The sequence below is a fragment of the Mytilus californianus genome, unplaced genomic scaffold, assembly GCF_021869535.1.
Source record: "Mytilus californianus isolate M0D057914Y unplaced genomic scaffold, xbMytCali1.0.p SCAF_5, whole genome shotgun sequence".
In the NCBI taxonomy this organism is placed as follows: Eukaryota; Metazoa; Mollusca; class Bivalvia; order Mytilida; family Mytilidae; genus Mytilus; species Mytilus californianus.
In genome coordinates, this window is record NW_026262701.1 from 28,213,107 (window position 1) to 28,236,303 (window position 23,197).

The window sequence follows — 23,197 nt, forward strand, 5'->3', positions numbered from 1 at the left end:
AATCTGTACAGTTTGTTCTTGTGTTGTGCTGTACACCACTCTCCCAGGTTAAGGGGGGTTTGCATTTCCTATCATGATTTCCTTGATAGAGGGTTACTGCTCACAAGAAAGCTATTAAACCAAGAGTTCCAAATGGTGAAGTTGAAATCTTCCCTTCGTTAATTTTACGGACGCCATCACGAGTTGGTTGACCGTTACGGAATATCCGTTTCACAGATGATAGCGGATATTTTCTAAAGTCGTAACTACAATCCTGTCTCCTTTTCCCGAATGTGACCTACCGAATAAGACTTATTACCGGATTGATACTAACATGAGCAACACGACAGGTGCCACATATGGAGCAGGATCTGCATACCCTTCAAGAGCACCTGAGATCAGCCCTCCCCCCCCCCCCCCCCCCCCCCCCCCCCCCCCCGCCAGCATTTTTTGTGGGGGTTCGTGTTGCTCAGTCTTTAGTTTTCTATGTTGTGTTTTGTGTACTATTGTTTATCTGTTGGTCTTTTTCTTTTAGCCATGGCGTTGTCAGTTTATTTTCGACTTATGAGTTTGAATGTCCCTTTGGTATCTTTCGCCTCTCTTTTAAGTCATGAGCCTTTAATTCGGTATATGTCGTTAGTTACTGTCTGTTGTCAAATTTGTTTTTGTTTAATGTTTTGTCATAAATAAGGCGTTTGTTTTTTCGTTTGAATTGTTTTACACTTTGTCATTTCGGGGCATTTTATAGCTGACTATACGGTATGAGTTAACTTTATTGTTAAAGGCCTGCAGTCACCTATAGGTGCTTACATCCAAGCCAATAGAAATCTGGTTGAGTGTTGGGCCATTGACATTCGTATCACTTCTTCATAATTGTGTATTAAGTGGGGCGTCTGTTTGAATGTCCAGGGTGTTTCAAGACACAGCTACGTCAAATCGAAATAAGGGCGTTATTCCCGATGCCTCGTGTATATTTATTTCTATTCCGTTATATTGGATTTTCCCTTTTCTATTTCTATCTTTAGAAACTGTGCAACTAGTTTGTAGAACTAGTTTATTAGTATTTAAATTAATTATAAGTGTTTGCGTTAGTACTGCACTGATATTTCTTTGGCACTATTTCGGGTTGGGTTCTGTAGTCATACATAAGTCCGATACAAGTATAGTATGTATTGAGGTGTTCACAGTGACTTCCAAATACAACACGTTCTGCCTAGTATATTATTTACATTTTATTGTATTGATTTAGTGTAGGATAGCAAAATGTGTTTTTTTGGAGATATTTGTAATGTTTGGTATCTTTATTAAATGTTGAATCGCACAGAAAAAAATAAGTTACTGCTGCAAACCAAGCCTACTTTTTGACTTGGCTCTTATTTAGTCATGTAGAAAGATTATCAATTTATTAAATTCAGACGAATTTATGACGGAGAATTTAAGGATGTTGTGACACTACATGTAAAGAATCCTGGCAACAACTCTGTGAGGGGTACTCAGGCGGCAACAAAAAGTCTTTTATTTGAATTTCAACAGATACTATCAAAGATCTGCATTAACGCCAAACATGCAAAACACATAAGAATAGCTTATGACCATGTTTCTCTACCGTTTCGACACGCACCCAATCCGCTTTCATAGTCGGACTTACAAATCCTACAAAGACGTTATGACAATAGACATCATAGACACTTCATGTTTCAATTTGCTTCCAATTCTAGATTCAAACCACAAAATAGACAGTTGAAAAAGTCATAACTCATCAGATCGATACCAAGCACAAAAAATAACCAAAGAAAAAAAGAAAAAAAAAGGACACAAAGTAAAGATCTGAGAATACTCGCAGTTACTGAAAGCCAATAACAACTTATAAAACATCATATACCTGATACTGAAATATCAATCAGTAAACATCCAACATCCAAAGGACATCATTAACAGTCAGACAAAACAATGATCATATGAAATGCCAAAATGTATTTCACGTATTCTTTTCTGTAATATAAATGCAACATTGTCAAAACTGTCTTATAACTTGGTTATTTAGGTGATCATAATACTGTTTTTGTGTTATTCAGTAAGGGGTCGTTTTTACCTCGGCTTGTTTTACAATATGTGTAAATCTGATCATCGTTTTAGATAATGGTCTTTTACGGAGAGTACATGTATATTCGATTCTTTTATCGTGCATTAATGCTTTTGCAGCTACTATGGGTATATATTGTTCATCGTGTTCAATTTTACTATATATGGGGGTCTGGTGGGATTTACCGCGATTACTTCTTTCACTTATTATGTGGCAAATTAGTACTGAGTGGGTCAGTCACCACAATTAACTCAGGATTTGAAAAACCGAGCCTACTCCAATGCATTAGACTTATGATAATTTCAGGTTGTAGTCAGTATATATATTTTAAATACCAAATGCTTAAATTTTTCCAGTCACAATTACCAAGGGCAGAAAGTATTTGATAACATAGTAAAGAAAACACATTTAATGATTAACAAAGGCGTGATGATAACTGTAACCATTCATCGGGGGTGGAGGGATTGTATTTATACTTTATTCCAAAAGCAATATCAGCTTATAGGATATATACAATGTTTCACAAATTTATTACATGCACCATATCACATAAACAGACATATAATTGATTAATTTTTATACACTGTGACTTGAATTGAGAGTTGTCTCATTGGCACTCATACCACATCTTTTTATTTATATATAATCAAATGTTAACTACATTTAAAAACATTAAATCACTCTTATAACTAGTACAATATTAAGAATAACGCGGAGTATAATATCCATAGAATTGTTCAAAATTAGCAGCGTAGTTTCTCATCTAATTTTACGTATTTACAAAGATTGTTTAGTTCTTTAATATTTAGAGAGACCGAGTTGGTTTCGCAACTTTGAAACTTTCAGTCCTGTAAACGAAAATATTGCTCTGACGATATAAATGCTGCAGAATCGTTAAGACACGTTTAGCCAAAAGTGCAAGCCGAGGAAAAATGCTCTCGTGCATAGCCTACCTCTTTTCGGAGGCATTTCAAATGACAATCAAGCTTAAACATTCGTATATTAATTTTGATTGCTAGTAATCAAAGATTATGGTTATACTTTATGCAAATTTCTTATATCATCCATTCATTTCATTGGACACGCGGCATTTGTTGATTTTCACTTACCTTTCATAAGCCCCGCCCACCCATAGCAACATGTGATAATATTAGTAGCGGGTCTTTTTGCTTAAAATTAACACTCGCTGAGCCCGAAGTTTGCCGATCCGGAACAATTAACACCCGTTCCGGCCGAGGTTCACCAATTATAATTTCTACATCATCTCCGTCGTTTTGTTGTTGTTATTATAAACTATCTAACAGGCAACCGATTACTCCAGTATTATTTTGGTATTCCATACTAGGTACTACAGAGCGATACTCGAGTACTTATTGACATCCCTAGTTTTTATCTAAGGTAATATAATGTGAGGATAAACAAAGTGCACCTATTTTTATTTTATTTCTCCACAATTTTCATAGCTATTCTTCTTTCTAGAATTGGCAAACTATAAAAGGTAGGAGAAGGTGTTGTTTGACCACAAACAAAATAGAGCCTCCTGACTTGGGACAGTCGCAATAATGCGGGGGGTTAAACATGTTTAGTGAGATATCAACCCTCATGACCCTCTCCCAATACCTCTAGCTAATGTAGAATAAACAAACACACAGCATTACGCACAGTGAAACTCTTTTTAAAAGAAGTCCGAGTCCGATATCAGAAGAGGTAACAGAAGAAACTAATCAAAATGACAATGATACATAAATTAACAAAGGACTACTAGCAGCTATAATTACTGACAATCCAGATCCAGACCTCAATTAAACTGATTGAAAGATTATGTCTTCATCATATGAAAATCAAGCACAATCCCTCCCGTTATAGGTTTAGTATCATACTATCATACAATATGTGAAAAGAACATAACAGGTATCATGCCAACAACTGGTTTTAGAATAAATGTGTTTGTTTCCGATGCAAAGACCCTATGAGTGAATCAATATTAATACCAAAATATGCCATCTTTAATGACCTGACAACGTTACAGTATCGTAACTATATCCTTTCTGAATAAGTCTATTTAAAGGTTTGGTTAGCTTTTGAGGTGAATGTCGACATTTTTTTGCTTTGTATAGAATATTACCATAAAAGATTTGAAATTGTGAAATGATTTATATTTACGAATGATGTCCTTGTACCGATGATAAAATTTAGTAAATGTTTTGAGTAGTTTGTGGTATCGAAAACCCTGGTGTAATAATTTTTCAGTAATACAGAAATTTCTTTCGTTAAAATCAAATACGTTGTTACATACACGAGCGAATCGAGCAAGTTGAGATATATAAACACCATAAGATGGTGACAAAGGAACGTCACCATCTAAAAATTGATAACTAACAATAGGAAATGAAAAATCATCTCTTTTATCATAAATTTTGGTATTAAGCTTCCCGTTAAAGATATATATCAAGATCTAGGAAAGGGCAGTGTTCATTGTTAGTATTAGCTTTATTTAAAGTCAGTTCAGCAGAAAAATCTCTTTAGTGTACATACTGAAGTCGTCATTATTGAGAGCCAATATATCATCCAAATATCTAAAAGTGTTATTAAATTTATGTATCAGATGTTGTTTCATAGATTACAGAAGCTACTTATCAATTAGACAGACATCCAGTTTATTGGCATGTATTGATAATGAATCGCTTTAATATTGATTTATGTCATCACTCGTGGAATAGTGGTATCATGCATAGACTGAAGACTGTAATGCTGTACGATGAAAATACGCGGAAGTTCGAACCCTTCACATAAAACTCGTTTTTGAGAGGATTAAAGGTCGTAAGTTAAAAGTTAAAAGTTATAATATAAGTTATCTTAAATTAACACAGAGGCTAGTGGATTCTTAAAAAATAATCTACAGTTATAGTTACCGCTTGATGTTGTCATTTTGATTATTGATCAAGTGTTACCGCTTGATGTTGTCATTTTGATTATTGATCAAGTGTTACCGCTTGATGTTGTCATTTTGATTATTGATCAAGTGTTACCGCTTGGTGTTGTCATTTTGATTATTGATCAAGTGTTACCGCTTGATGTTGTCATTTTGATTATTAATCAAGTGTTACCGCTTGATGTTGTCATTTTGATTATTTATCAAGTGTTACCGCTTGATGTTATCATTTTGATTATTGATCAAGTGTTACCGCTTGATGTTATCATTTTGAATATTACTGCTTGATGTTGTCATTTTGATTATTTATCAAGTGTTACCGCTTGATGTTGTCATTAGATTATTTATCAAGTGTTACCGCTTGATGTTGTCATTAGATTGTTTATCAAGTGTTACCACTTGATGTTGTCATTTAAGTGTAACCGCTTGATGTTGTCATTTTGATTATTACTGCTTAATGTTGTTGATGTTGTCATTTTGATTATTTATCAAGTGTTACCGCTTGATGTTGTCATTAGATATTTATCAAGTGTTTCCGCTTGATGTTGTCATTTTGATTATTGATCAAGTGTTACCGCTAGATGTTGTCATTTTGATTATTACTGCTTGATGTTGTTGATGTTGTCATTTTGATTATTTATCAAGAGTTACCGCTTGATGTTGTCATTTTGATTATTTATCAAGTGTTACCGCTTGATGTTGTCATTTTGATTATTTATCAAGTGTTACCGCTTGATGTTGTCATTTTGATTATTTATCAAGTGTTACTGCTTGATGTTGTCATTTTGAATATTTTACAATTCCTCATGTGTTACCGCATGATATTCTCAGTCTACAAATGTCATTATCAGCATGATGACTATTTCTGGATATTATGCATCGGGTGTTAACGGAACATACTAGTATTCTGACACATTGTTGAAACTTTAATCTCATGCTGCCGTGAATAGCTCAACGGAAGCCAGATATTCAGCAGATGATGTTTACAGCTTTGGACTTTATTAGCATTGTTCGTGTTCTTAAATTTAGACGATCGGCAAACAAAACATTGATTACATGTAGCTATAATGAACGGACAGACAGAATACAGATAACTATGTAATAACAATTATGTCAGGTTGTTGCAGTTTATACGAAATATTCTGATGGAAGAATTGAATATGAAAACAAATTTAAACTTGATGGAAATATTCAGGAGCAGACTTATGTGAAATCTACTCGACATTTAAGAAAATTAAACATTTTAGTTTAATAATATACAACATATAATGTACGGGTATATATATAAACATGTATCTGTTGTATTGCCTGTGTGTTGACTTTTAACAAGTAAACTATGTGACTAATTGTACATAATTTACGCGTCTGATGCATGAAATTCACGAAGTGTTGTTTTCATTATTCACAGCACTGGGTCGGTTTAGCTGCTGGTAGAATATCAGTCCTCTAGGGTGTCATCAGCTCAGTAGTGGATACTTCCGTAGTGACATGATTTATAACAAATATTTTTAAAATTGTCCGTTTATAAGTCTAGACATTATAAAGAAACTAAGGTTTCAACTCCCCCACGCAAAGTTGACCTTATATCGATTTGGCTATTATTTATTTTGTCATCTGGCTCGACAACTGTTCCGTTTATACATCCTTGGCTTGCTTTCGAATAACCGACTTTGAACGTTCCTAATGAAGCTAAATCCAGAAGGCGTTTCGTACGCATGACATTCAAAAAGTTTTTTTTTCATTTTTTACGAGTAGGAATTCAAACAGATTATTTGAAAAGGTTTACACACTAACATACACACTAACAAAGAATCCGTCTTTGTAAAAATCATGCATATGTTGATTAATGATATGTCACAAAAGTCATTTTATTTTACCTTAAAGTTTATAGTAAAAAAACTGGTTACTGTATACAATTCAGTCATTATTTTGTTATTTTATGTGTTGCTATGACAATAAGCCATTGCAACAACCCAAACAACATTTTGACTTGGTGTACATGTAAAGATGTATAAAATGTAACCTTCAATTATAAAAAAATTGGAAAAGTTTAGTAACAATGGATTTCAACATAACATTAATCAATGAATACAATACGGCCTTTTTTTTAGTTGAAAGACAAAACAGTCAACTATCAAAAAAATGTCGCATTATAGTTTGTTTCCATTCCAACATATAAATGCATAAAAATTCTACATTAAAAAAAAAAAAAGAATAAAAACATGTATTTGTGTGTATCAACAAAGTCCAATGTAATGCAAACAGGCATTGTCACTGACATTTGTAAGATAAAAAGAAAGTGGCATGATTTTTTTTTCTTGTTTTCTTTAAAGAAATATTCTAATTTTATAAAATGGTAAATTTTGACAACTTTTTAAAATCCAAATTGCTACATGTATACATATGAATAGTCAAACTTCTTGAACTTAATGAACCATAATCTTCCTTTTAATTCTGCCTTCCTATCATTGATTAATAATCAAAATATATGATTTTTCTAAGTTAGATTGGTAGACGATCAAAACAAGTACTGTATTGTGGATATGCTGCACTCCCCTCTTTTTTTCAAAAATTTCTGTTTTTCAGAAATATTAAATGTGTTTGAAAATTAACTAGATGATATTATTGGTGCTTTTTTCTAAAGACTGTGTGCTTTTAAGCCCAATTAATCTTCAATGGTTGGGGAGGGATTGAGGACAGTAGATATATTCCCTCCTTTTTATATCAGATTTTCGGAAAAAGAAAAATAGGTAAAGCTGTCCGCATAACCCTGTTTCGTATGTGAGACTAATGCTGCCAGTGTAAAATGTCAATGTCGATTTCTAAAGATCTAATACAAAAAACAAATGAAGATGTGGTATGATTGCAAATGAGACAACTCTCCACCAGAGACCAAATGACGTTGGAGTAAGCAGCTAAAGGTCACCGTACGGCCTATAAGTCTATAAAGCAAGCTTATCAGTAAAATACTAGTACATCATAAAGAATATGAAGAAAAACAAATTGCTCAGAGACTTTCACTTTCAGTCCGCTTCTATCCAAGATTTGTAAATTTTTATGAAGGTTTTACATAGATATTCAAGTTTTAAAATCTTTAATCTCAGATTGTACCTACATGTACCTATATGTAAATGTTTAGTACAAAAAAACACTAAATATTATGTATCATGTTTATAAGTTAAGTATCTCAAATTGGGGTGTCTAAATTTTATTCTAAATTGCTATGACGAAGATCTTGCATGAGGATAAAATTATCCTTAAGAGTATGAATATTGCGTCCAATATGACTGTTAAAAGTCCAATTACTCTGGAACGAAAAACCATAAAATTTTCAAAATTGAATGGTATCTTTCTTTCACCAATTCCAACAATTAAGTAAAGTTTCCAGTATATCAGTCCAAAAATCAACTGCACTCCTCTTCTAGCCAACTTGTTCAGTGATGCAGACATCATTCGGGGCATTTCAAGAAGAATAAAAAGAGGCTAACATTATCCCTTAACTTAAGGTTCAGCTATATAGATTATGCTTTGTCACTAAATTATGTTGATCGCATCTACCCCTATTAAACTTGAAATAAATGTGAGATGATGTTACATCTCCTTCATACAAATGTAACTTGACTTAAGAAATTGAAATTCAAGGACGGTGGGAACTCAATTTTACTGTAAAGAAGAATATTTCAATTTCCCTATTGTAGTTTTCAACATCTATGAAGCACATCCCAGGAGCACCTGCATATTGAGTATTTATCTGTCAGTTGGTTTTATAGGGATTGCGTTCCCTGTCAGGATTCTCTTGATAGAAATATTACTATTTACATGGCTATGAGCAACATTACGGATGCCATTAGTAGAGCAAGAACTGTTGCGACTTCCGAAATACCGGAATTTACCCATAGTGTTGTTTAAACGGCTCGTGTTGCTTTTTCTGTCGTTGTCAGTGTTGTATAACGTCTCTCGTTGTATGTCAATGTCAATAGTGTGTTCCTTCTACTGGCATCAGTCTTCTCTATCATTTGTCTAAACGTGTTTCAATATGAAATTTTACATACGATCAAGTTCGAGGGTAAGGAATTCAAATGTTCGATGGGTCATAAATACGACCATGTCTTGTGGTTAGACAAGAGATATTGACTAATCCACTATGACGTGTAGTCATCCAAAATGTATAATTATACATATATTTTATTATAAATTATATGTAGAACAGGAACAGCTAACTTTTTTGAGGCACTTTAGTTTGCTCAATTAAGTTCGTGATGTTCATTCTTTAGTTTTCCATGTATTGTTTTGTGGACAGGTGTTATTATTACCCTTCGGCATTTTCTCCATTTGTACACTCAACAACATTATGACTAAACTAATATAAATATAAACGGAAACTTTTGAAATTGTAATATTGGACATGCTGTTTGTAATAACTATATTTTGTAAATGAGGGTTTTTCTGGTCGTGAATTTCATGAGCCTCCTAGTAAGCTGCATCCTCATTATGATATATATCTCTATATATATATTAATAAAAAAAAGCAACAAAAAAACAAAAAAAAGCGACACTACAAAGCGCAACAATTTACGAGGTTCCTCACTTGGCACAAGCACATCCAAATATGGCGGGTTAAAATTTGGATATTTTAATACATCTTTTAATGTGAATCAGTGAATTTCCAAGAACATAAAAGAATATACCCCATAAATAAAACTACATGTAATAAGAAGTTTACAACTTTATAAATCTAAACCAAAAACTTCCTGTTTTCTCGTATTTATGTTGTTTCGGTGTCAATGGAGACACTAAAGGCTTCTGTTACATGATACTTGCACTGATCGAACGAATTACCCAGTAGTTTCATTTAGTTAATGATAACGTAATGTACTGGAATAGGAATCTATGAGTTGCTATTGCCGCCCTATTTGTCATTCGAAACCAATAGATTACCGATGTTCCTAGTGATGTTTTCTCTGTGTTCTAATTATTCCTGATATTCATATTTATAAATATTGAAAGTATGTCAGATGTTTGGCCCCTACTTATATGCTGGAATGGTCAATTTTTCAGCGATATCCAAAAGATTTTTCATGCATACCTTTTGTGCATTCATAATACTTTCAACAGACTGTCAGTCCTTCTGGTCGTTCGTTTACTAAACATAGAAATGTGAGAGTTGACCTATATATTGGAATTTTATGAATGATCTACAAAGCCGAAATAGCTAATTTTGCAGGAAAATATACTATTTCTCTAGTTTATCGGGAAATCGTTTTAAAATCCGTTTACAACAACCGACTTTTAAACATCAATTACGTTAAATTCCAGTCAAAATAAACGTAATTTATCAAGTCTTCGAGACAGCAAATCGAATTTGATAAATCATTGAAGGATAATATTGAACTGCTCATATCATATAGGCGAGACATATTGTCTTTATCAGGATCGAAACGTAAGAACTCATGGAATATTATATAATTATTCCAATTCTACACAATGATGGGTGACAAAAGTAATTCACGTGCCAATTAAAGTCATGTGACTTTCTATTCAAGATGTGCACACTAAAAATATTTGGACTCAAAGTTACAAAGTTCGCAATAGACAATTTTTAACAGAGTTCATAAAAAAGATAAAAATAAAGAAATGTGTACTGTATGCTAATAAGACATCTATCATTTATATGCATATTAAAATTTTTGCAAGAATGAAATAGAGTATTTGAAGGCATTTAATCAGAAGGTAATACAATAGAACTGTAGAAAAACATACAACAGAATAAACTAAGACATAAAAATGTTGCGTCAAATATGCTGATAAAAGTTCCATAAATCTGGCATTAAAAACAGATACTTTTTTTTAAATCAAAAGCGAGTTTACATTCACTAATCCCAGCAACGGTGTTAAATCTGTATTAAGTTTAAATTTGATCCAATCATACTCTAGTCCGTGATTTTGTGAGGGAATTTGATGCTTGCTATACATTGTTTATACATGTACCATGGTTCACTTTAACGGGCTTTATGACAATACCACTGAATTTATCCGAATCAATTTTTTTGCGGTATTTAAAGAAATAATTGTTCTATGAATCTGTCAAAGTGTATTGTGTGTTAATTAATTAACGCTTGAATAAGGTGAAAATTCTGTATAAAATCAATAAGTTAATTTTCTGTTGAAGCCCAAAGTTTGAATTGCTTACGCTGTATGTCAGAATGTTAAATATTACAATGATTTATTAATAAAGACAATGATGGCGACTCTAGATCTGAAGTTAAAAACTATTTTAGAAATTTCAAAATTATTCCAGACCTGTTTGTGGAGTAACACTTGTAGTTATGCTTTGTCTTGGGTTTATGTCCTCCTTTTATACTTCAAGTTTTAGTCAAACATATTTACTCATTGATATTCTATATAAATATGATATAAAGAATGTTCTTTTACTTAAAAAGTCATAATTCAACTTTTCTGAAAGCTCCTTATCTGATTAATTTTAAAATATCCTGTATTTGAAAGACTTAATTGTTTTCTGAAAACAGGTTGGTTTTCATTTCTCTTTACATACACGTCTACCATCAACTTGACGTTGGACACGTTCAGGTTATTTTTTTTTTTTCAATGGAACAAAAGGTTCGATTTGCCAGTTCTTACTTTTTTTCACTCATTTTTTTCGAAATACAGTGAATCATTTCTATATAAGAACGCATTGATCAGAAATTTGAGAAATTTTACCGATCATGCGTTTTCAATTTTTGAAAATAATTATTATTTTAAAGAGACACTGAAAAAAAACACCTTTAAATATAGCAAACACATGTCTACGCAAGTTGAAAAGCTTGTGTTTCAACAGAGAATATATTTGTTTGCCCTTATTAAGCTGTTATAATTCCAATTTAACCCAAATGAAAACAGGAGGGTTCTTTAACTCTGGAATGACAAATCAAGACAGTTTTATGAATGAAATGTATGCTGTGTTTTCAACAATTCCAACAATAATGTAAAGTTTACAGTAAATAAATCCAAGAAAACTCAAGTTATGGTACAGCGTACTAAAATCTGCTAATCAAAATCCCGATACTCTGATACGACAAAAAAGAAAATTAAAACAAATTGAAAGTGACCTTCCTCTTATCAATCCAAACAATTATGTAAGATTTTCATGAAATCGATTCAAGCATACTGAAGTTAGTGTGGGATGTGTAAAAAATTGCCTTAAATCTGACAGGTTGAGTCCATGTTTTTACTCTGCTTTAATCTTCTTTCTCCAATAACATCAAATTGTATTGTACCAGGCTAAGGCAGACACACATATGTAATGTCTCTTTAGTGATGTTCGAGGCTACACTTTTTAACAAAACATAATACAAAGTTGAATAACTAATAAGCCGAATAGAACTTTCTCCTAATACGATCCCGTAATCTCTAGTCACCAATTATTTGTGATATGTAACAGTACCTTATTAAATGTCATTTAAAAGTTTTTAAATTATAAACACGCGGATGTTTCCGTCATGTTGCTTGACATGAAATGAAGATAAGATTTGTCTTTAGAACTTGTTATTTCACTTTTCATTTCCAGATATCATTTATTCAACTTGGGAAAAACCTTCAATTTCAACTCTTGAATCCAAATAAAACTCTTTTTACGTAGTTCTGTAACGACATCAATGTAGCTTGCTTCCGTCAATCATAATGTTGTGTTCAAATAACATGAGAATTGGTTAAAGCAAATTTGAGTTATCATAAGAAGTGTCGACGAATGGAAGGATGAACGGACGGACTTTGGTATACCATAATACGTCAAATTTTGGACGGGCGTAAACAAAACCCAAGGACAAAGATTTGAACACATACTGAATTTATTGCAAACTGGATATATGTAGTACCAATTTATTCTGTATATATTTCAATCAAAGAGTCAAGGCTTAAAATCTTGTAAAAGCAATTTTCAAACATTGCAAATTTTCCAGTTTTGCAAATATTGCATCGAAAGGTTGATTGATTGGTGCTTTGCTAACATATGTTAAGTGGCAATTATTTCAGTCATATTCAGGACGATGCAATGAAAGACAGACACTACATTGAATTACTTCCCATATAATCATCTTTTAGATAGTAATCCGTTTTTTCAAGTTTTTTGCAAAAATCCTCACAAACAACTAAAAAGTGCTGTTTTGAATGTCTTTGAAGTCGGTTAAACTTTCAGAAATACGCTAGGCTATTGTGTTGTAAAAAAACTTCAAGTATAAAAATAAAGTTGTTTAAATGCAAAGGTCAGTAAAAATTGGATTAATTAGGTAGGCGTATCTTGTTATGCATGCATCCCCCCATGCAAAATTTACACTTGGTCAAAATGTCACAATAGAATCGGTATAGTCATTATAAGATACGACTTTTCTGGTATTAAAAGATTTCTTAGACCGCAGAAACTTGTGTATATCGCCAATGTGTTGAGACACTTCATATCGATTAAATAATTCGTGATCGTGATCACTAAACTTATATCGTATCGATTTCAGTTGTCCTTCCTCAGAACCTTGTTAGAGCAGTTTTTTTTGCCTGGATCACAACCCTGTTTAGTGAATTTCATATATATAACATGTATAATGTGAACATGCCTGAGCGTAACGTATCAATGAAATATGTAAACACCACACAATTTAGAAGAGGATCGATACAATGTATGTAACTAATGAGAAATGGTAATTTTACAATAGGAAAGCTGAAAATCCCATGATTGATAATGTCAGAGATTCTAGTTTGATGTGGTCTATCTGTACATGTGTCCACACTCGTTAGACTCAAGGGGACTGTTGTCTTATTGGCAATCATACCACGTACGTTTCCTTATTGTAAATTGAAGACGGTATGTTTAAATACCCCTAGATGTCTTTTGATTTTTTTAAGTGGCTGGTATGTTGTCTCATTGATTAATATATGAGGGTCAGAATTGGCTTTACAAAATAGAGAAAATGGACAAAATACATTAAAGAAACTTAGAGGAAAATTTTCTGCAACAAAAAAATAAAAAAATGTTGCGGTGCTGATATATGACATTCTGCCAAAAGCTTAGTTTGTCATTGTGTAGCTATAGCACTGAAGCAAAAAAAACGTATATACTTGAAGCTCAAAGAATCAATATATAATATATTGGCCTCCTGTTGATTACATTACTTTCTTTTTGTTAGATTTTATGAAAATCCTCACTCATTATAATATTTGTTTCCTTCTATTTTTAGATAACGACTTGACCTAGATTCATTAGTCAGTTAGTTAGTTACATATAGTTACAAGGTTACTTTTCCAGACACGTCATTACGATTGAATGGTATTTTCTATTTTCAAATGTAATCTTTCAAGTGACATATGAATTAAGCTACCGGGGATTCCGGATAACCCACTTGACCTTACTGGATATTTAAATAAAGTGGGATTTTCCCTATACAAACGTAGATTCAACACCAAGACGTTTCTGTCTGCATGAATTATGTGTTGAGATTTACAGACCAGATCTAATTAGTAAGTATAAATTCTATCAATAATATTATACTCTTTAAAAGCAATAATCTGTATGATCGTGTTATCTGCATACTTCAAATGTTTTTTTGGAATATACATCACATGGCTTTTGTATAATTTCTTCGGAAATATGAAAAACGCAGCACCAGATGCATGTTCTGTAGTTGAAAATTTGGAAAACCTAGATCACTAATTCCCTCTGCTCAACGTTCGTCAATTTAAAAATATATGAAGAAAACACGGAGATTACGGAAGGTATCTCCCGCATGCATAGCTCTGATGTCTTTTACGATTTTGGCCTTACTTTGGTCCTTTGTGATTTTATATTTTCATAGTTTGTATCATGTTTGGATTTTCAAATAGTTTGGCCTTGAGTACACTGAAATGTGCATCTGGTGCACTGAGTAAAATTGGTACCGTTAATGTTATTTAGGTAGCATATGAAAGATACGTGGTATATATGCTTTTAACTATTTTCTGGTGTACAAAATATACTAACATAATTATGTACAACGTTATTTCGCAAGTCATTTGCAATTTGTTCATCCGATATTGATTTAATTATGTGTACCCTTTTGTCTTGTGCAAACATTCAAATAGATGCTCCGTTTTAATCTGTTTAAAAAAAGAAAAAACATAGTTATTACCTTGTTTAGAGGCACATACTGTACAATATGGTGAAGTGCTAGTGCTGAGAAAGAAAAGAAAAACATGGAACGGTAGGGGACGACCATTTAATTTTCTGGGAAGGGGGTCCAGAGGAATTTTCAAAATGAATATCCAGGCCTGGTTAAAAGCTGAAAATGAATAACCTTGGCAATGCTTAAGAAAGGTTGAAAATAAATATTCTGCCACTCAAAATTTATTGCGTACAAAGGTGAAAAAAATAAGTATGCGTAGCGACAGATGAAAATGAATAGTGAATCCGCAAAAAATCCTCTTGCCCCCTCCCAAATATATCAACTGGTCGTCCCCTTACGTGGTATTATTCCGGGTCTATATACTTCAATACTCACATGTAGTGTCGTCGCCACTTAACAAGGAATTGCTATCCGTTGATAGGTTTAGTCTGAAAATTGCATTGAGTAATGAACCCCCCTTTTTTATAAAGTATTCACTGTGATGATGATGGATGGATATTTAACGTCCAATGGATATGAACATGATAATGTGATTTGAATATGAACTCTGATTTGCACTAGACCATGGTCAACACAGTGAACCGAATATTTAACGTGCTCAATCACAAAGTAATAATCCACAGTAAGACATATCACCGTACTCGGACACATTATTATCACTCCGGGCCAACCAATTTTACTCTAACACATACATGCCGCGTTTTGAGCGGTGGAGTAGGAAACTATTTTTTAGTCTATGGTTTAAGCCGGTTGAGATCGAACCACAACCTCTTGCAATCGAGGCGAGCATACTACCATGTGACCACAAATAAAGCCTCTCACTTTTATTAGTCCCCTACCGACGAAGTCGAAGGGGACTTAAGGTCTGTCTGTCTGTCTGTCTGTCCATCCGTCAGTTCAGCAAATCAGTTTTCCACACTTTTTTTCTTCGTGCTTGACGATATTGATTTGATATTTGGTGTATTGTTTTATCATGACAGTTACAGATCAAGTTCAAATTTTGGTCCGGTCTAATGATTTTGTGCAGAGTTATGGTCCTTGGACTTAGAAAATTCACTCAAATAATCAGTTTTCCGCACTTTTTGTCGTCATGCTTGAAGATCTTGATTTGATAATTTGTATATAGTTTTATCATGACAAGTTACAGATCAGGTTCGAATTTTGTTTCGGTCTGATGATTTTGTGCAGAGTTATGTACCTTGGACTTAGAAAATTCACTCAAATAATCAATTTTTCACATTCTTTTTCGTCATGCTTGATGATTTTGACTTGATATTTGTTATTTAGTTTACACCATGACAAGTTATAGATCAAGTTAGCATTTTGTTCCAGTACAATGAATTTTTAACCGGTAGGGGACTATGTATTGCCAGGCAATACTCACAGAATGCTTGTTATGTTTATATTTTGAAATTTTGAATACAAACGTCTTGCATGTAAAAATTAAACTGAATGCCCCTTAGACTATGCCTACGAAATATTGCAACCCCTTCTCAGATTAACTTATTAGGGCAGGTACAACCAAAACGAAACCAATAGCTCATGGAGTCACTATTTCAGGCTTAAGTCGATCAGTAAAATACAAAGTACTTTTTCAGAAACATCTAGTTTGAACAGCTTTTTAATACTATTCTTTTTCTTGTACTCATGTTCGTTCAAATTATAAATTGTGGATCCATGAAATTCAAGAACATTATCATGCTTATCATTTTGAATGACACCCACGCATAAATGTGCCTGTGTAATGGAAAGTCTCAATCATTACATGTAAGTTTCTATTCCTAAACTACATGTAAGTCTTACATTTTCTTATGGTTTAATATTACCTGTATTTTCGTGTTTATACACTGCACTTTAATTTATATGATATTAAAACCCGTGTAATTAATATTTCATTTAGATTCAGCTATCGGATTCTAGTTGTGTATTGAGATTATACGTATATTGATAAATCGATATATGTAGAGGTAAGTGAACATAACTATTTGATGGAAAATGATTTCGTTTAGGAAAATAATATTATATTGATACCAGTAGCAAACATTAGATTATAGAAAATATTAAATTTTCCACTTTGGAGACTTTTTTTTATTATTTTGTTTGCTATTTTGCAATAAAAACGGTCACCCTTTCCCCTTTTTTTTAACTTCGTTCTATCAATGTGAGTAAAAGGGTATCAAAGACAAAAGAATTAATTGTCTATATTCGATATAATTCGTTATATTAGGAATTGTCCCCAAAGCTAGTTTCAATAGAAAATATTGTTAAACAACTTTATTAAAGCCCCGCCGATAAATCGCAGGCATGCCTTTAGTAATGAGCTTGTCCGTTCGTCCGTCATAAATTCGTTTTCTTCTAAACTTTAAAACTTTTAAACTTTAAAACTCCTTGGCGTTCTTCAAGTTCCAGTGATGAAAGTTGGCCTAATCATTTATAAAAATGTTCCCCCCACCAGAAGGTGTCGTGCACACAAAAGCAAACTGTACACTTAAAAGTTATGGTTGAAAAAAAATCAATTAGCCACAACTGTACATTTTTTTCTTACTCTTACTTTAAAGCAACATGGGAGTTCAGAGATGAAACTAGGAATTGTTACTTAAAAGTCATCCAATTGCTAAGACTTTTGATACATTGCTGTGCTTAGTCGATTTTGAACCACATATTTTAATTTATGGAATGAAATGTTCATTTCAATATTTTACTGTAACCTAGGAATAGTCATTTTCAGCATTTGCGTCTTTCGTTGTCAACTCCGTCCATCGTCCGTGGACCATCGTCAATGTCTGTTGTCCCTAATGGTGTAAAAGTCATGCTTGCATTTCTCTTAACAAATTCAACAGGAATTACGTATTGGTCAATTAAAAAAAAAATCCTATCTGAAACTACAGGGCGAAATAATTTGAAATTCTATACAGCATGTACATATGATCTTTATTCAGTGTTGGGCCGTTTGCAAACCTGGCGGCTTTGGTGGTATATCGTTACCATTGAAGTCTTTGGTGCATCTCGTTCACTCAAACTTCTAGACATAATTTAAACAAACTTGCAGGAATAATGTATCGAATGTCCGACACAAGAGATTTTCATTTCGTTCCGATAAAATAAAAAAAAACATGGCCAGTAGAGGCAACTCGCTCTGACTTTCGTTGGCCTTTTTTATCAAATCTTTTCAGATGAATAAAAACAAGGTGAATGATGATATATAAGGACTCGATGGCACAAGATAGAACTCACAATTTGGTTTTCTCTGAAACTGCATCATGTGCATTGTCGATGCGAAATTAAACTTTAAATTTTGTTAATTTTGGATGTATCCTTCTTAAACAGTCTTCATGGCTAATACAGACCACTGTAACAAATATGATATACAGCAACAAACAAGTCTGCATTTGACCATGTTTTAAATGCTTGTGATTTTTTTATTCAGATGTTCCTTTCCCAAGTAATTGTCCTTATGTTGGTCACTAGCGTCATGGCTGAAGACGTTTGTCCAAAGAAATGTTTCTGTAACAAACAATTGACATCGGTGAATTGTGAAGGTCATAAACTATTAAGCGTTCCAGACAAGCTTCCGAAGTCAGTTGAGAAGCTATATATGACACACAACAGTATAATACATGTTAATTTTTCTGCAAATGTCATCTTACCAAACCTTCGATATGTCTGGCTGGACAATAATAAAATTGCAGGATTGCAAGCTAACGCATTTGATGGTAGCATTGTTCCTAAGCTTTCTAAGTTGTATCTTAGGAACAATAAGATATCTGTGATAGAAAGCAGAACTTTTGTTAACATGTCCTCATTAACCCAGGTCTATCTAAGCAACAATGACATTCAAAAAATAGAACCAGATGCCTTTGAAGACACTCCATCAGTTCAGTTAATAAACTTTGACAGTAATTATTTGTCCGAAATTCCAAGACTTGGGAAATTAAAAAGTCTTAAAAGTCTTTACATACAGGCGAACCAAATTTCTAATCCAAAGTTTCCGGATGAGTTTATGGATCTGAAGAAAATTAACGACATTGGCTTGAGTAACAACGCAATAAGGAAACTTGGTGATTTGACATTTAGAAATTTGCAAAATTCAGATGTAAGGAAACTGGAAGTATCAAGGAGTAAAATTGATGAAATATCTACAGGTGCTTTTAAGTGGCTGAAGAATATAACATCCCTTAAATTAGGCTATAATCCTTTGACAAGTTCAGATTTAGAGATGGCATTCCATGGTCTTGTAGGATCGAGTCTGGTGTCGTTGAATATAGATAATATAACTCTTGGTGGAGTATTACCCTCTTCTACTTTTCAGTTACTTCAGAATACGTCAATAACGACCCTTAGTATGAAAAATAACAAAATGAGCAGTATACCCCAAAAGGGATTCGCAAATTTAAAGAAATTGATCAGCTTAGATCTCAGCGCTGCGAACATTTTCAAAATAGATGACAGTGCTTTTGAAGGGCTGGATGGATTAACAAGGTTATTCCTCAACGACAATCAGCTATCCCAGGTGCCTAACAATCTTCCTCCATCATTACAAAAGTTATATTTAAATGGCAACCAAATCTCGGCGTTGAAAGACAATACCTTTATGAAGTTGTCAAAACTACAGTTACTATACTTGGGAGGTAATAAAATTCACCAGCTTGAACAGAATGCTTTCTATGGTCTTACTAGCTTGAAAAAGATACACCTTGTGGACAATAAAATACATACCTTACCAGGAAGACTCTTCGAATCTTTCGTTGTTTTAGATTCACTCGAACTTAATAAAAATAATATAAACCAAATTCCGAACGGTGACAGTCTTTTTGCATCCATGGCATCTCTGCTGTATCTGAACATGGCCGACAATGCCTTTTCATCCTGTTCTTTTGGGCTTTTTAATGTCCTTTCATCGCTTAGATATTTACACCTTGAAAATAATCAACTTGGTGAGGTAATTGCTAGAGACGTCAATGGTCTTCTGTTTGCCGGAATGGACAAACTTGTCTTATTGAACTTGACCAACAATCAATTGACACAGCTTCCGGGTCCACTTTTCAAAGATCTGACAGGTCTACAAAAACTATCTATGAGATCGAACAAGATATCATCATGGGGAGACAACTTATATAAAAGAACTTTCAAACTAGAAAATCTTGATCTTTGTCAAAATATGATTGCTCTGGTCAATTCGTCATCTGTTCGGAACTTTAAGAAAATGAAGACTCTCGATCTACGTCAGAACCCTTTTGCTTGCACGTGCAACTTGCGATGGTTCCGTGATTGGATGAATACAACAGAAATAGCGATTTTGCACAACGATACGTATCTCTGCAATTCGCCTCCTGAATGGCATGGAAAGAAACTTCTTTCTTTTGACAGGAATAAAATTAATTGTAAATGGTTTACTAAACAAGATATTATATATGCATCAGTTGGCGCTTTCGCGTTTTTTGTTCTAGTTGGTTCTTCTGTGTACAAAAAACGCTGGTCTATCAAATTTCTATGGTATAAAATTCAGAGATATGTGAGAAAGTCTGTTGGAAGCAAACCTGGCGGTTATCAGAAACTGGATGGAGATGTTTATACATACGATGTATACATTTCAAGTGCCAACGACAATTATCAGTGGGTTTTGAAAAATATCTTACCCGGAATAGACAGTGGCCATGGAGATCAGGGTGAATTCGGTGGTGAATTTACACTTTATTTCGAGGAACGAGACGCCGAAGTCGGAAAAGCTATAGTCTATAACATCATTGAGAATATGGAAGCAAGTCAGGCTGTGCTCATTATACTCACAAAAGAATACATCGCAAAAGAGCGATACGAGTTAGAAATCGTTACAGCAATTGAATTATTACATAAAGGAAAAATTTCTGACATTCTGATTGTCAACGTTGATGGACTCAAAGCTAACCAAGTTCCCAAGTTACTGCAGAGTAAGATGGAGAGGCACGACTTCCTAACATGGGAAGATTCAGAACTGGCAAAATTGACATTTAAAGAACAATTAGTTGATCGATTAAAAAGAAAGAGAAGCATGATGGAAAAAGTTATATGATCCTTCTCATACATTATGAAACTTGATACGAGAATATTCAAGTTTGATATTATTTTTCAAAATTACACCTTATTGGTGAAAAATGACCGTCAAACGATTGTGGATATCAATTAAATTATTATAATGAAGAGTTTAAGGGTTTCATAATTTATGAGAGTGATTATACAACTGTACATCTTGCGTGCAGATGATTGACCTAAACTCAGTGTTTGGTGAATCAATAATGCAAATTCTCGATGCGAATCAATGGCTGAGTCTTACGATACTTTAAATATTCTTTGACATAAATGTTTCCTTTCTTTAAATGAACGTATTTTGCTAACATATCATGTCGCTTGCTTCTATAGGAATATACGCACCTTCTAATTCACTACGGGTTATTTTGTTGTTGTTGATCAATCATCTATGTCATTGATACATATAGATATGCAATCTGGATATAATGCAGACAAAGGTTGAATATCTGATCATAATCGTATGGTCAAATCTTTGAGTGCCATAAAACCGTAGTACGAGATTTTCAAAATTTTAAACTTTATAGATGACTACGAGCCTTAGATTTGGTTAAGGGGCTCAGTTTTATGTTCAGACATCAGTGAATGCATAATCGAACTTGTCAGTAAATGTTTTTATAAGATATTACACAGTGTTGATAGTTTCTTTTTGTAATGCTTAGGTAAACATTTTACAGCTGAATACTGCTTATTTTAATTTGTGCACCTTTTTTTTTATAATAACCATAATTTTTTTTAATATAAATTTCACTAGTAATTTTTCGGTATTTTGTCATAACATACAAAATCGTTTACATCTGATAGAATTCTTATGTACTTTAGTTGTTGTTTTTTTTTTTTTGGTAACATAGTTGTGTAATAATGTAAAACTGACAGACATATGGGAAGGCATATACATGTATGCAACTATTGTTTATGCATTGATAAGATGCAGGATATTTTCCATGTCACAATGTAATGGCCTTTGAATAGTGTGCGTATAAACGGTTTAAGAATTACATTATGCTATTTGTTTTGATGTAACAAACTTTAAAGTATCGAACATATTATTGCTCATTGGTTTTTTTTGGGGGGGGAGAATATGAATGTCATTTGTAGTAAATTTTGACCAGTTTAAGACAAGGCTTTATTATTTTTGTTTAGTAAATATTATAAATGGGGATAATAATTAGATTTATATTAACATAATTTATTATTATGTAATAGGATATTTCTTTCACAAGCATCGTCACTGTCATTCATAAGGTCTACTTTGAATCTTTATAACAATTCAGTGCACAAAAGCTTCGTTGTGTACTTTGATGGTAAAAGTTCCACAAAATAACTGTTACAGCTCCATAGTTGCTTCTCATCTTGTCAGTTATTTGAATTTCTACACCGATGAATGGAAAAGCTCACACCTAACAGGTTATTTATTTATTATATATATATATATATATATATATAACACTCATTTTACGAATTAACATATTCAATGCACGAAAGGCGTAGCCAGACACTGGTCTAAGCTCCTCCATTTCTTATGACACTAGGTCAACGGCGAAATTGATAGTGCAATAACTAATAAACAATTCCGTTAATGCACTCCTTTAAAGATAAAAGAAGTTAACTCACTCAAATATCAGGAGAAAAAATATCATTCATGTTACAACAAACTCTTGGCGTCAATCATGTCAATGACAAGTAAATACCAGTTCAGTGGCTCGGTGAGTGTGCGCCCCCAAAAACTGCAAAAGTATCGGTTTGAATGATAAAAATGATAGGAGAGTGGTGGAGGATGTGAGCAGGATGTAAATCCAGCAAATCAGGGCTCTGGGCCTGTTGGTGAAATAGGAAGGCAGTCTTAGATACCTCTCCTCTTTGTTTCTGAATATTCAAAACAATATTTTATAAATAGCACATAACTGTATTTTGATAGATTGAATTGGTTTTGAGTTTTTTTCTCAAAAGTAAACAGACGGTAAAATTCCCAACCAGAACCAAAAAAAAAAT

General features: G+C 33.2%; 1 protein-coding gene across 1 annotated transcript; it reads left to right on the plus strand.

Moving 5' to 3' along the window:
* The first annotated feature begins 17,048 nt into the window (after positions 1-17,048).
* Positions 17,049-22,267, plus strand: LOC127700255 (leucine-rich repeat-containing protein 15-like). The gene is made up of 2 exons (XM_052203679.1): positions 17,049-17,109; positions 18,570-22,267. The coding sequence occupies exon 2, from the start codon at positions 18,570-18,572 to the stop codon at positions 21,189-21,191; it is 2,622 nt and encodes an 873-aa protein (XP_052059639.1). The 5' UTR covers positions 17,049-17,109; the 3' UTR covers positions 21,192-22,267.
* The last annotated feature ends 930 nt before the right edge of the window (positions 22,268-23,197 follow it).